This window comes from Anabrus simplex, chromosome 1 (genome assembly GCF_040414725.1).
Source record: "Anabrus simplex isolate iqAnaSimp1 chromosome 1, ASM4041472v1, whole genome shotgun sequence".
Classification (NCBI taxonomy): Eukaryota; Metazoa; Arthropoda; class Insecta; order Orthoptera; family Tettigoniidae; genus Anabrus; species Anabrus simplex.
Window position 1 is genome coordinate 1,250,611,700 of NC_090265.1, and position 14,171 is coordinate 1,250,625,870.

At 41.2% G+C, this 14,171-nt stretch overlaps 1 protein-coding gene across 1 annotated transcript in view; it reads right to left on the minus strand.

The window, feature by feature from the left end:
• Positions 1-9,097, minus strand: part of LOC136858610 (uncharacterized) — a 48,562-nt gene extending 39,465 nt beyond the window's left edge. The window contains exons 1-3 of the mRNA XM_068225725.1: positions 9,041-9,097; positions 6,736-6,838; positions 3,928-4,068 (exon numbers count right to left, since the gene is read on the minus strand). Coding sequence (XP_068081826.1) covers positions 3,928-4,068; positions 6,736-6,838; positions 9,041-9,097 — 301 coding nt within the window. The remainder of the gene's footprint in view (positions 1-3,927; positions 4,069-6,735; positions 6,839-9,040) is intronic.
• Positions 9,098-14,171: the final 5,074 nt, after the last annotated feature.

Genomic DNA, 14,171 nt, shown 5'->3' on the forward strand with positions numbered 1-14,171 from the left:
GCATTTAATCTTGGTGACAGCACGTTGGATTATCATATCCCAATGCACGTTTTCCGATGGTTTTTCGTTCATAACTCACCAACGAAAGCGAAAATGAAAATTCCGGCTTCGAGGTGCATTCGAACCCCTTTCCATCTACCTATGTTCAAAATTTCAGATCTCTGCGTGCTGTAGATTTTTCTGGGCATCGCGCACAGACACAAAGACACACAGACAAACACTTCCTTTTATAATGATAGATAATGCCATTTACTTTACGTCCCACTAACTACTCTTACGGTTTTCCGAGGCGTCAAGGTGCCGGAATTTAGTTCCCCAGGAGTTATTTTAGGTGCCAGTAAATCTACAGACACGAGACTGACGTATTTGAACACGTTCAAATACCACCGGACTGAGCCAGGATTGAACCTGCCAAGTTGGGGTCAGAGGGCCAGCGTCTGAACCGCCTGAGCCACTCAGCCCGGCCGATGTGTCAGTGTGACGTTAAACCAGTAGCGAATATTAGAATCAGAATATATCCCCACGGTTATAATAATAATCTTACGCAAAAGCCTATGGATACAAAATTGTCGCTGAAGAACCAGTACCACGTTAGGACAAAATATAAATTTTACACCACAAGGAGAGCAAGCATACGAAACTGTAAACATGACGCAGAAGTCTTAGGATTAGGTCTGTTATAGCTCGACTTATTTGTACGTATGAAGCCATCATTTATGTACGTATTTTTCCGTGTTGTGGGTATGTCTTCCCCTTAGACCCATTTCATGAAGTGGGGTGTTGGCATGATTTTCCGGCCGGATACCCTTCCTGACGCCAACGTCATTTCCGGAGCTAATGAAGATGAAATGAATATGGGTAAGGAGGTGGAAGGAATTAGCTTTCTCGGCATTTGCCTGGATGAGAAAATGGGAAACCAGAGAAAATCATACTCAGGACAACCGACGGTGGGGTTCGAACCCGAAGGCGGAACTTGGCTCCCTAGCCGTAGTGCCTTAACAGACATGGCCACTCCAATCGGTACGTATTTGTACATGCTGTCTTAAGCGACAGTATGCGCAGGGACGAGGCTGGTCTGATATGAAATGTTTGGCCGAGCACAATAATCGCATGTTGTTGCTGAACAGGCCACCGTCACATTATGTTAGCTGGCCAGACTAGCTAGTGACTGTTGTCAGCTGAGGTGGTACTGTCAGTGTTCGAAGCCCACGAAGGTCCACTCCTCCTTATAGCTGCCGTTCTTTTGTCCCTTGAAACAACAATCACCATTCCTTCCTCAGAACTTTGGACTAACCGATGAAATATCTGATTGTGGATACTATTACAATAGGACAGCGTTAGAACGTCAATCCTGATATTCCGGCACTATCAGAGATCGATTTTTCCCGTGCAACTCACATCAGTGGGCTGATACTTCACAAGCCTTAAACATCTTCGTGAAATTCGCAAAGAGTAGCTAACAATACGACATTGCTGAAGTTATGAATCTCGTCATTATACAAAATATTTTTTACCAAAAAGAAGAGTTCGTTCCAAGAAACAGTTAAACAACCGTACAATGTTTCAGAAGGGCTCAGAAGAAAATTCAAGCTATCCCATCAGTGGATACCAGTCCGACATGTTCCACGCCCTCGACATTATCAGTCACCTATGCTAGGCCTATAGAGAGTAATTCAGATTGAACTGTACCAAATTCTTGTTATTTAAATGTTTTATTATTTCTTTTTTCTTGGTTCTTCAAAGCCATTGTGCTGTATTATTTCTTAACAGGTTTACAAAAACGATTTATATTAAACTTTTCAAAAACTTTGAGTCTTAAATTCATTTAACTGTGCAGTATACAGCGGTATTTGTTTTAAATTCAGTTTTGTTTTTACAATGCAGCACTACATAGACCTACTTTTAATTACTGTAATACACTGTTCAAAAATTAGGGGAACATGTTCTTGAACGTATGCCATGCTCCACAAAACAATACATCACACGCAGGTATATTACCAACTAAACCTTTATTCTTTACCGTTGAAGTATACAAAAGAAAATCGTTGGATTCGCGTTTATTTTCCGAAAACAAATGGTAATGTCCGAATAGGGGCGTAAACGAAGTGATAACAGTCTTCCAGGGTGGACTTTTATCACAGTTGGAGAGCTTCAGTTTGGTTTATGTCCTCCACGAGCATTTATCACAGCTTGGCACCTACGTGGTATGCTCCGTATAAGTCGACGGAGGTCACGTTGGGGTAACAGGTCCCATTCTCCATTGAGAGCCTGTTCGAGGTTTTGGGAAGTCCGTGGTGGAACAGGACGCCTACGAACACTTCTGTCAAGCCTATACCACACATGCTTGTTGGGATTAACGTCAGGACTTACTGCTGGCCATTCCATCTACTGAATGTCCAGTTCTCGCAAGACAGCTCTGGTGATGCGCGCTACATGAGCCCTGGCATTGTCGTGCATGCGTATGAATTCAGAGCCAACGCCGTATGCACAACCAACACATGCTGTAGCAGTATCTGCTCGATGTACCCCGCAGCGCTAAGATTACCACGGACGACGACAAGATCCGTACGGCCATCAATACTGATGCCACCCAATGGCATCACAGAACCTTGTCCGAATCGGTCGCCTTCCTGGACAACATTTGGCATGTACTGCTCACCTCGTCTTCTCCATACACGTTGACGTCCATCACGCTGTGACAGGGGAAATCTGGACACGTCTGTGAACAACGCAGGTCTCCATTGGCGAAGTTGCCAGTTGACGTGGATACGGGCAAACAGCAGGCGAGCTCCGCGATATTGCTGCGTTAAACGGGGAACTGGAACAGGACGTCTGGGTCGTAAGGAAACTTCTCTTAACCTGTTCTTTACTGTCTGGTCAGACACCGTGTTTCCAGTGACCCTCCTGAGGTCTTGTTGCAGTTCTCTGACAGTTGCTGAACGACGCCGCAACGCACAGATGGTCAGATACCGGTCATCCTGTGGGGCTGTCATGCGTCCACGACCTTGTCCAACCCTCCTTGTGAAGTGGCCTGTCTCATTGTAGCGATTCCACAAGCGTTGAATAACCGACGGAGAGACATTGAGATCCACAGCAACACGACGTAAAGTCCACCCTTCCTGGATCAAAGTGACGGCCCTTGCGACTTGAACCTCGTTAATATGTCTCATGGGATGTGATAGTTTACATAAAACGTGCTCAAATGACCGCAGTAGTCTGTGTACCTCACAACGACACGCGGACGCACCGCTATTCACTTTGTTTGGAGGGGTCACCTGACAGTTTAATGCATGGCTACGCCTACAGATCGAGTATAACTTCGATTTGACATACCCTGAGTAGCTAAGGTCTCAAGATATGTTGTACGACCATTGGAACCCCATCTACCAAATTAACGTTCACATACCAGACGTTACAAAACATGTTCCCACAATTGTTTTGAACAGTGTATTTTCTATTGTGTTTAATAAAATAACAATTATTCGTTTTTGCACGTTAAAACTGTAATTTTATTTATATCCGCTTGTATAAACCAGGTTTTTAAAAATGACCTTAATAATCCGCCATGTTTTATAATCCGGCAATGGCAGATCCCCAAACATGCCGGATTATTGCCGTCCTACTGTATATTGATGAAAACATATTTTACAGTTGAAAGATGTAGAAATTTATTGGATTCGTTTGGAATCCACTATGCTGTAATTAATACGAAAATATGTTTTTCTCAATGATACGAATACAATCCGTCAATGACAGGTGGAACATCTAATTCTTGATATAAAAAGTAAAGCTTAAAGGAAAGTGAAGGTTTAAAATGTATTCACTCAGTATATGATACGTGGATGAGAAGACAAATGGAGTAAGAAAATGTATTTCTAGCAGAGCAGCTGTTGTGTGAATTGAGAATAAAACATTTCATATACTTACTGCTACAGCAAGCTCCCAGCACCGCACACTTGCCAAGATAGGTTCCTCCTGCTAAAGCACACTCTGCCTTGTCCAGACACACTCCATCCACCCCGCCCTCGGTGCAAAGGCTATTGCGGACCTTGAGAACTGCCACGAGAACTGAAACAAAGTGGTTTCAAGTTCAACTGAAGCGTATTCAATATTTTTAATTAGCTTACCTTTGAATATGAAGGATTCATTTTCATAGTGACCCAAATTCTCTTCTATATTTTGATAGAAGTGGTGTAAATGGTAATGGAAAATCTGCTACAATGAGTCAGTCGTTGGTTCCTTTGCTGTCCAGGAGTTGGTATTTCGTGAATAACAAGTGAAGAGAGTTGTTTGCCTCACAGCCACACTGAGCCACGTCCATGTTATAGTGGTCGAATATTTCAATAATTACAATCAATCAGACAGTTAACGAAAATAAGTGACGGTTTTGAATCGTCTAGTGAGGAGTATGTTCATCATTCACAATTTGAATCCTTAGATGAATTTTAACCATGATGTTGTTTTAATTTATTTATTTTTTTGTTTGTCTAACCCTTGTTACGTTTCTATACGGGGTCGGTTATGAGGTGAGATGAATCTGTCGTGGTGGATTTTTAAGACCGGATGACCTTCCTGACGTCATCCTCAACAGAGGAATGACGTGATATAAGATAGTAGGAAGGGAGAGGGTGAAATTCGCTGCCGGTGCTGTCTGCCTGTCGAATAGCACCTAGGGGTCTGCTCAAGGTTTAACGTCCCCATCCGACGAACGAATCACCATCAACAGCATCTTGGACTTTAATCCAGGCTTTTGGCACGCAGTCTAGTGATTAGGAATTGTGTAGGTTTACCACCATCCTCTACGCTGTCGGCCAACATTCTGATGGTGAGTGTTTCTCGACCAACGGGGCTCGAACCGACTAACCACGTTGTCAGACCGTTTAGACTTCAACGCTTTAACGATCATGGCCACCGGGCGGGCTCTATTTCATTAATTTCTAAATTGCAAATATTAGACATAAAAACAGATTTTAACTCTATATCTATATTTACACTTACAGTACCACTTTCGTGGAATTAATTACATATGGCCGTGTGACTTGGCTGCTTGCTCTGGGTCACGGAGCTGTGAGGTTGCGTCAGCGCACTTAGTCGATTATAATATTCGGTTCTAACGCCACCGCTGAATACGGTTATCCGTGTTTTACTATTTTCAGATCAGGCTGCATCTGGGGCTGTGCCTTAGTTTAAGGCCATACTCGTTTCCTGCCCTTTCCTGTCCCATCGTCGTCATAAGACCTATCTGTGTCAGTACAACGTAAAACAAGCAGCAAGAATAAACATGCGTTAAACACCCCTTGGCTCCATTTTCTTAAATATTGTCAGATGGTCTTGGTCTACTATAGCTCTGAGGCCCTCATATAACATCTCCATTATTTTGTGCTTCCGCAATCATTGTTCTCCGACTATATATGTATCTACAAGGAAAAGAATCTTCAGCCTCCGCGAAGATGAAATACAGTAAGACTAGCATTGGAAATATAGCGACCGTGGCCTTAATTAAGGTACAGTCCCGGCATTTATCTGGTGTGAAAATGAGAAACCACCAAAAACCATCTTCAGGGCTGCCGACAGTGGGGTTCGAACCCACTATCTTCCGAATGCAAGCTCACAGCTGTGCGCCCTAACAGCACGGCCAACTCACTCGGTCGCAATAACATAATCAATAACATTTTCAATATTGTGCCGCGAAAATCATGACCATCAGAAAATCATTGTTCGAAGTGTTGATTAATAATAATAATAATAATAATAATAATAATAATAATAATAATAATAATAATAATAATAATACCGGGCGAGTTGGCCGTGCGGTTAGGGTCGCGCAGCTGTGAGCTTGCATTCGGGAGATAATGGGTTGGAGCCCCACTGTCGGCAGCCCTGAAGATGGTTTTCTGTGCTTTCCCTTGTTCACACCCGGCAAATGCTGGGGCTGTACCTTAATTAAGGCCACGGCAGATTCCTACCCACTCCTAAAGCCTTTCCTATCCCATCGTCGCCATATCACCTATCTGTGTCGGTGCGACGGAAAGCAAGTAATAATAATAATAATAATAATAATAATAATAATAATAATAATAATAATAATAATAATAATAATAATAATAATAATAATAATAATTTCTCTTCGGGATATTCATCAACAACTTTTTGTTTCAATTATTATTATACCTATTAGCATTATTCAGTGTAACGAGCGAATTAATATACTTTAATTGTGTAGTTCACCCGAAGTAGTCGGTCTCGTGGTCTCGGGATATTGAACCTGCCTCTTACCTCGAGGGTCCAGGTTCATTTCCCGACCATATCAAGAATTTTACCTGGATCTGAGGGCTTTTTCGTGGTCCACGCAGCCAACGTCAGAACAGTATTGCAGAGGTATGACGGTGAGATAGTGACCCCGATCTAGAGAGCCAAGAATAACGACCGAGAGGATTCGTCGTGCTGACCACACGACACCTCGTAATCTGCAGTCCTTCGGGCTGAGCAGCGGTCGCTTGGTAGGTCAAGGCCCTTCAAGGGCTGTAGTTCCCTGGGGTTTGTTTTGGTTTGGTTTGGTTTGGTGACTTCTAAATAATAGGGACGTGACATATAATTTCAACAATCTCAAGTGCGTTGTCTGGAATTTGAAACGTGGCCGGTTTGATGATACCACTCAGCTATATTGTAAACCTCATAAATAATGTTACGAAGACTTTCTAATACAACCACTGAGGTTTAGTTTCATTCGCTTACATCTTTCGCGTTGCGACGTGGGTTGTTCTTCTCCTTTCTGCTGGGCACAGCTGAAGCTTAGGTAAGTCAGGCAGGCTACTACGAAGAAATTCAGAGACATCATCTGGAAAGAAGATATACGTTAGAATTAGAGAATACAAATGAAATGTTGGAATACAAGAGGACAAATTCGAGCAAATATTCATTTGTAGGAAGGGGAGTTAGGTATTTCAATAACCAAGGGAGATGTTCAATAAATTTCCAATTTCTTTTTAATCATTTAAGAAAAGGCTAGGAAAATAACAGATGGGGAATCTGCCAGTTAGGCGACTGCCCTAAATGCAGTTCAGTAGTGAGTGATTGAATGTTGTATCGTTTTGCTAAAATTAAATGATCATAAAAGCGGCTGCTGATTTTTCTTCTTCTTCTCCTTACAATTTTTCTTTACGTCGCACCGATACAGATAGTTCTTACGGTGACGATGGGTAAGAAAGGTCTAAGAGTTGGAAGAAAGCGGCTGCGGCCTTAATTAAGGGACAGCCCCAGCATTTTCCTGGTGTGAAAATGGGAAACTAAACCCCCAACCTCATGGCACTACAGCCCTTGAAGCTTCTTGGCCTACCAAGCGACCGTTGCTCAGCCCGAAAGCCTGCAGATTGCGAGGTGTCGTGTGATGAGCACGACGATTCCTCTCGGCCGTTATTCTTGGCTTTCGAGACCGGGGCCGTTATCTCACCGTCAGATAGCTTCTCAATTCTAATCACGTAGTCTGAGTGGACCTCGATCCAGTCCTCAAGTCCAGGTAAAAATCCCTGACCTGGCCGGGAATTGAACCCGGGGCCTCCGGGTAAGAGGCTGGCACGCTACCGCTACACCACGGAGCCGGAACGAAAATGGGAAAACCATATTCAAGGCTGCCGACAGTGGGGTTCGAACCCATTATCTCCCGGATGCAAGCTCACAGGTGCGCGGCCCTAACCGCACGGCCAACTCGCCCGGTGCTGCTGATTTCAGATGACCACCAGTCATAACACACAGTCTGCATTGTTGCTAAGCAACACTGTCTGGCCATCCATCCATATTTTACATCACAGCCTGCACGGTGCTAGGTTACACTTCCATCACACATTGTTTTGGCGGTAATTTCGTAACACAAATTTTCAGGGGAACCGCAGCCATAAGACATATTTATGTCAAAAACTGGAGCGGGTCTGTGTCGGGGTCATGGCGACATGTTTTGACGTAGAATGCGTACCGCATTTCCAAGGTAATCACCTAGTCAGTATGGGTTGACGTTAAGGTAGCGGCTCGAGATATTATTACGGTTTGGAAGTTTATGACCGAAAGAAGTACAAAATATGCAAGCAAATATGACTTGAACATTTTAGGGATAGGAAGCAAGTATTAGTGTATCACTAACATTAAACTTGTCAAAAATGATAAGCGATAATACAGCAGACACATTTAATCACACAAACTGACAGAGCTACTGTAGGTATACATTCATTCATTATCATAGCCCTTAGGCGTAGTTCTCATTCTCTTCTCCTAAAAAATAACGACAAATGAAGCATTAGTATGCTTTTTGTTATTTGACGGCCTACGTTCGAACATCGTCTCCTTCTCGGAGTCATGCCTTCAAAACCTGCTACCTATCTATTTCGGAAAAACAAAGAAACATACAGCTACTACAGAAATTGAAATCCTGTGTTTGAAAATCGACGAAGAAAACATATACCTTGTTAAAAACGACGTCTCAGTTTAAACCAAAATGCTCAAAATATAACCAAAAATGACTTTATATCACTAAAATGGGAAAAATATAATCAAAACAATAACATTGGCCAAAATATGCATTTACATGTAACATGCAATTACTTTAAACGGGATCAGGGAGCCGTCATTGACAATTATTTTTAGGTTTCGGGTAAAATGACCTCAGGACCGAAATATGACCCTTAACATCCGAACCTTAGTTATTATTTATCACTAGGGCCCGGATGTTTATGTAGTAATAGGTTAGAATGCAAACTTACTGAAGCGAGTAGAAAGCAGAGTCTACCCGCATGACGATAATACTATGAGGCTTGCATAAACATTAGGGGTTCGGCCCATTAGAACCCCTAGAATTTATGTTACTCCCACTACATTACGTCAGAGCGGGCTAGTCGACATGTCCTACTAAGTAATTTTGTTACTGACAAATTGCCGCATTTGAAACCATATATCTATATCGAGATTGAGATGGCGGCGATGTTCACTATTTGATTTCCCTTTTTCATGTTCACATGTAGAACTCACGCAGACAAATCAAACGACACCTCACACGATGTACTGCAACGTCGGAGTCCACAGCGATAGTAATATTGTTACCGGGCGGCATGGCGATTTAGTACCTCAAGATGGCAGCACTATCGCATCAACTCACACTTCAGGCTTTTGTTCCTAGATACAATGGTCCTTTCTCGTTAAAATCATATTGAGCGCTATCGTCGCACGTTTTTCACTAGACGTTATTTCAGTTTTAAAACGTATATGATTTTGTAAAGCTCTTCGGCGCAAGCACGGTTCCGAAACTATAGCCTGTGGGCTGAAAGCAGGACGGGAGGAGCTCCATACGAGTCTAACTCTAGGAGCGTACGCTCGTTTTCTTGTTCTTGTGTGTTAACTAAGTGTTCATTAGGTGAGTGTAATAAGTATTTATTAAGCGTAATACATGTATATCAAGTTAACTAGCAAATGCACCCGTGCTTCGCTACGGTATTCTACATTGTATTCAAATATCGAAGTAAATAGGCTACTGCAGTAAATAACATTGTTTTAAAATTGCATGTCTCTTAGCGTTATCCGAGAAAAAGCATGGAGAGGTCCCCATACGTTGTTTCCAATGTAAAGTGCTTGTTACGGATTTGTGATATAACGGCAGGCTCACTTGCCTACTACTATTCACAATCGAGTTGGGAAGTTTACATTATAATTGCAGGCCCCATTGCCTACTGCGCGGTCACAATCGATTTGGGGAGTTTCCGTTACAATGGCAGCCCCCTTTCCTACTTCCAGACAGATAACAGTTGAGGAGTTTTTATTACAATGACAGGCAACTACCCTACTATCAGTCGAAATTGAGTTGTGCAGTTATCATTATAATGTCAGCCCCTTTTCCTACTGCCAGCCAGCTTACTGCCAGTCACACCAAGGTGGTGAGTTTCCATCAACATGGCAGGTCACTATGCCTAATGCCAGTCACATTTTAGATGAGTACATTTGTTTATAATGGCGGCATCCTTGCCTACTGTCAAACACAATCGGTTAGGGGAGTTTAAAACAAAACTGCGGGCTCCCTTGCCTTCTGTATGTCAAATCTAGAAGTGAACTATTCATTACAATGGTAGGCCTTCCTTACTAATGCCAGTTACACAGGAGTTGGAGAAGGACCCCGTTCCTACAGCCAGTCAAAGTCGGTGTGGGGAGTACTGATTACAATAGCAGACACACCCTTTCTCGATCGCTACAAATCAACATCAGTGAATATATATAGATCGACATACGAAAGTATATGCGTGTTTACCATATTGCAGACCTTCATTTACAGATTAACTGCTGCTAAACGTACGTCATATCGGCACAGGATTGTACCATAAAACGCCGGATTTAGTGGCCTAAATGGCTGGTCCTATGATATCTCATCTATTCTTGGGTCAGATTGAGCCAGAAACGTTGAACAGGGTAAAGTTTTTGTAAGATTATCTCACATTACATTACTTTTCGGATAATTATGTGACAGCTACATACATAGCATTTGGCTCACATATGGCTTCTGGGTGGGAGTTTGATGATTCTATATTTCCTACAAGTGACTGAAAGTATGAATTATGCGTGTGAAAAGTCCAAATTTACTTAACATCGATTAACAGAGAAAAATCAAACGTAAAGGGGAAACAGATACGACAAAAAGTCATGAGAACAAGGTTGTATATCATTCCAAACTGAACGGAGATTGTGCAATCCGTTATGTGATAGGACTTCCCGAAGGTCTGCACCATCATTAAAATTGCCTCCATATTTCGATATTCTTCGAGGATAAAACGTGAAAAATTTAAAGATCTTGGAAGTTTTCCGTCCGTTACAGGCTAAAACATATAATTTTGTCAAATTTCCATTTTCTTTTTCGCCTGTCAGATTATGCCACAATCTGGATTTTTGGCGAGAAGGGCGAAAATTAGGACTTTCAGGAAACTAAACCAAAAATATTTGCAGATGGTCATTATTACCACTTAAACGGGTAGCTGTGCGAACATTTCGCCAAAATAGTCAATGTACAGGCACACAGTCGTTAAGATTTTATTTATGTACATAGATAAGGAATCTGCTCCACGTACAACACCTTTAGGGCTGTGTCCGCTGGACTTAATTGGCAAAACTGACCATTCATGATATCTCCCTTATTAATCCTCCTGACGAAAAAATGCACATGAAAATAAAGTTTTAGAGATTGAATTCCATCATGTTTGGTCGATTTCCAGTCAGGTTGGTCTTGTACTATATATATTGTGGAAGAGTAAAATCACCATTTCGGTTTCCTATGGACTGCCAGTCCATTCCGGGAACATGAAATGTTATTGACCTTTAAAATCTACCTTTGGACAGGTGGATGCTAAATATAAAGTTTGGTTCGAATATCTTCAGTAGTTTTCAAGTTGTAAGGAATACGCTTTACACGCACCCGCTCCTGAGTTATGTCCGATTGGACTTGTACGGAAAAGCGGTCCGTTCATGATATATCCGTTATTAATCCTCGTATCGAAATTATGTACATGAGAAAAAGGCTTAGAAATTAATTTCCATTAAGGAAGGTAGATTTCCATTAAGTTTGGTTGTGTATATTTTGTGGGAGTGCAAAATCACGGTTTCGGTTTCGTATAAATCCCCAGTCAGTTCATGGATTTAGAAACAATATTTGCCCTAAAACCTACCCAAGGACAGATGGATTCTAGGTATGAAGTTTGGTGGAAATGTATCCAGTTGATTCTAGCACTCGCGTACATACGGAGTAATCTATATAAATAAAATTGTAGGGGGTCCGCTGTCTGTAATTTGTTTTGTTTTGCCAATTTTTCAGATATTTATCCTTTTTAGGTCAACTAAGAGACCGAATCGGTGGTTTTTACGTTTCGTGTCTGTTTGTTTGTCTGTTTGTCTGTCTGTCTGTTTGTCTGTTCCAACATCACGTCGAAACGGCTGGATAGATCTCAACCAAACTTCGTATTTAGAGTATACTCAACCCGGGAAGGTTTCGATATGCATATCATTTTTAAATCTATGAATCGACGGGGGGTTTATAAGAAAACCAGAATGGTTTTTCCACCATCACGTCGAAACGGCTGGATAGATCTCGACCAAACTTCATATTTAGAATTGTAACGGTTCAAATCCCGTTACAAGATGATATCTGTATTTTTATTATTTTATCTGTATTATTATTATTATTATTATTATTATTATTATTATTATTATTATTATTATTATTATGTCCGTATTATTATGTTATCTGTGATATTGTTACTATTATTGTAATTATCCGTTTTATTCAATTCGATTTTGCAATTGCCGGTTGCTTGCAAGATTGTACTTAGATGTATGCATATATACGTATGTGTAGAATAACACTCAATACCTGTACAGTGAGAATTGTTGTATATATCAGAGATTGGGTGTGACGTTGGTGCATTGTGCAATATTGTTGGCGATTCTGCCAAGTCATCGCCACTTCATGGCTACGGCATCGTATTTATTTAGATATGCGCTCAGGGAGTCAGCCGCCCCGGGGGATTTCACAACTGTATGTAATATTTGCCGCGTTGTGGGAGTATGTCATTGTTATTTCTGGAGATTACATAGCTGTGTCAACCTACGTCTATATAAGGTGGGTGCATATTGTAGCGTCAGTCATTAGTTATACGGATGCAGTATAGTGAAGAAGTCTACTAGATCAAGAGGCCTCAGTCGGTCAGTCAACTAGTGTGAACGAGAGATGGAGAAAACTCAGTGAGCCATTAATTATTGGTCATTGAGAGAGTGAGACCAAAAGGTTGGTCACTCACTCAGTTGAAGACACGGACGCAAGGGCTTACCATGAAGTCAGAGAGGGCAACCCTGGACCTGCCAAGAGGTCATACCATATTGACTTACAAAGAAGTCAGATGATATGGAGAAGAAGCAGTCACAAGGATGTATCACCAAGTCAGGCGTGACACATCTACAGTAAACACCAGATCAAAGGAATACGTCGTAATTACACTAAAAGTGTTGAAGGTACAGTCAAGTGAATCAGTGAGGGAAATATTTCGTATAAATTGTTAAATGTCCGGTCAAGAAGAATTCAAATTCATGCCTAGTTTCTTTCAGTTGCAATGTCATAATTTCATATTCTCATCTGTTTTATCGCAACAAGACTCACTATTTTTTGATATATTATTTAAAGAATATATATTGTTCTATCAAACGAATTCATAGTTTTATTTCAATTACAGTAAAATATCTTAACCTCAAAATTAATGGGGAAACCGAACGCCAATCTCCTTTTCCCAGAACTTATATGGTATGTTGTCAAAAGTAAACTTATTACCCCACACCCTAGAGATAGTCAAGAGTCTCATTCTATTATTGCTGCACTGAGTGGCAGCTGGCGCCCTTCAAATAACGTACGTGTAAGTAAGCAGGTAACAAGTAAGTGTGAGTACAAGGTCCGACGAGTGTGTATTTTATTTAATGAATGTTAATTTTCAGATTTTCTATTTTAAATGCAGATATTCAGATTTTCAATTTAATTCAGATTAATATGTTTGTAAAGTTAGTCAGCGACTTAGGAATATCACAGAGTATACTCATCCCGGGAAAGGTTTTGATATGCATATCATTTTAAAATCTTTGAATATACGGGGGGTTTATAGGAAAACCAGAATGGTTTTTCCACCATCACGTCGAAACGGCTAGATAGATCTCAACCAAACTTCATATTTAGAGTATACTCATCCCGGGGAAGGTTTCGATATGCATATCATTTTAAAATCTTTGAATATACGGGGGGCTTATAGGAAAACCAGAATGGTTTTTCCACCATCACGTCGAAACGGCTAGATAGATCTCAACCAAACTTCATATTTAAAGTATACTCATCCCGGGGAAGTTTCGATATGCATATTATTTTAAAATCTTTGAATAGACGGGGGGTTTATAGGAAAACCAGAATGGTTTTCCTCCATTTTCTCTTATACTATTGATTTTCTGTAAACTTCGTTTACCGTACGGGAAACGTCTCTTCATTATAAACAACTTTCGTTATGTTCATAATTTACCTTACTCTTCACATGACGGAGAAATTTACAATTTTCCGCTGGTATCATGCTCTGCATTGAGTGACCGACAGACCGACAACGAACCTACAGGTTACCATGGTA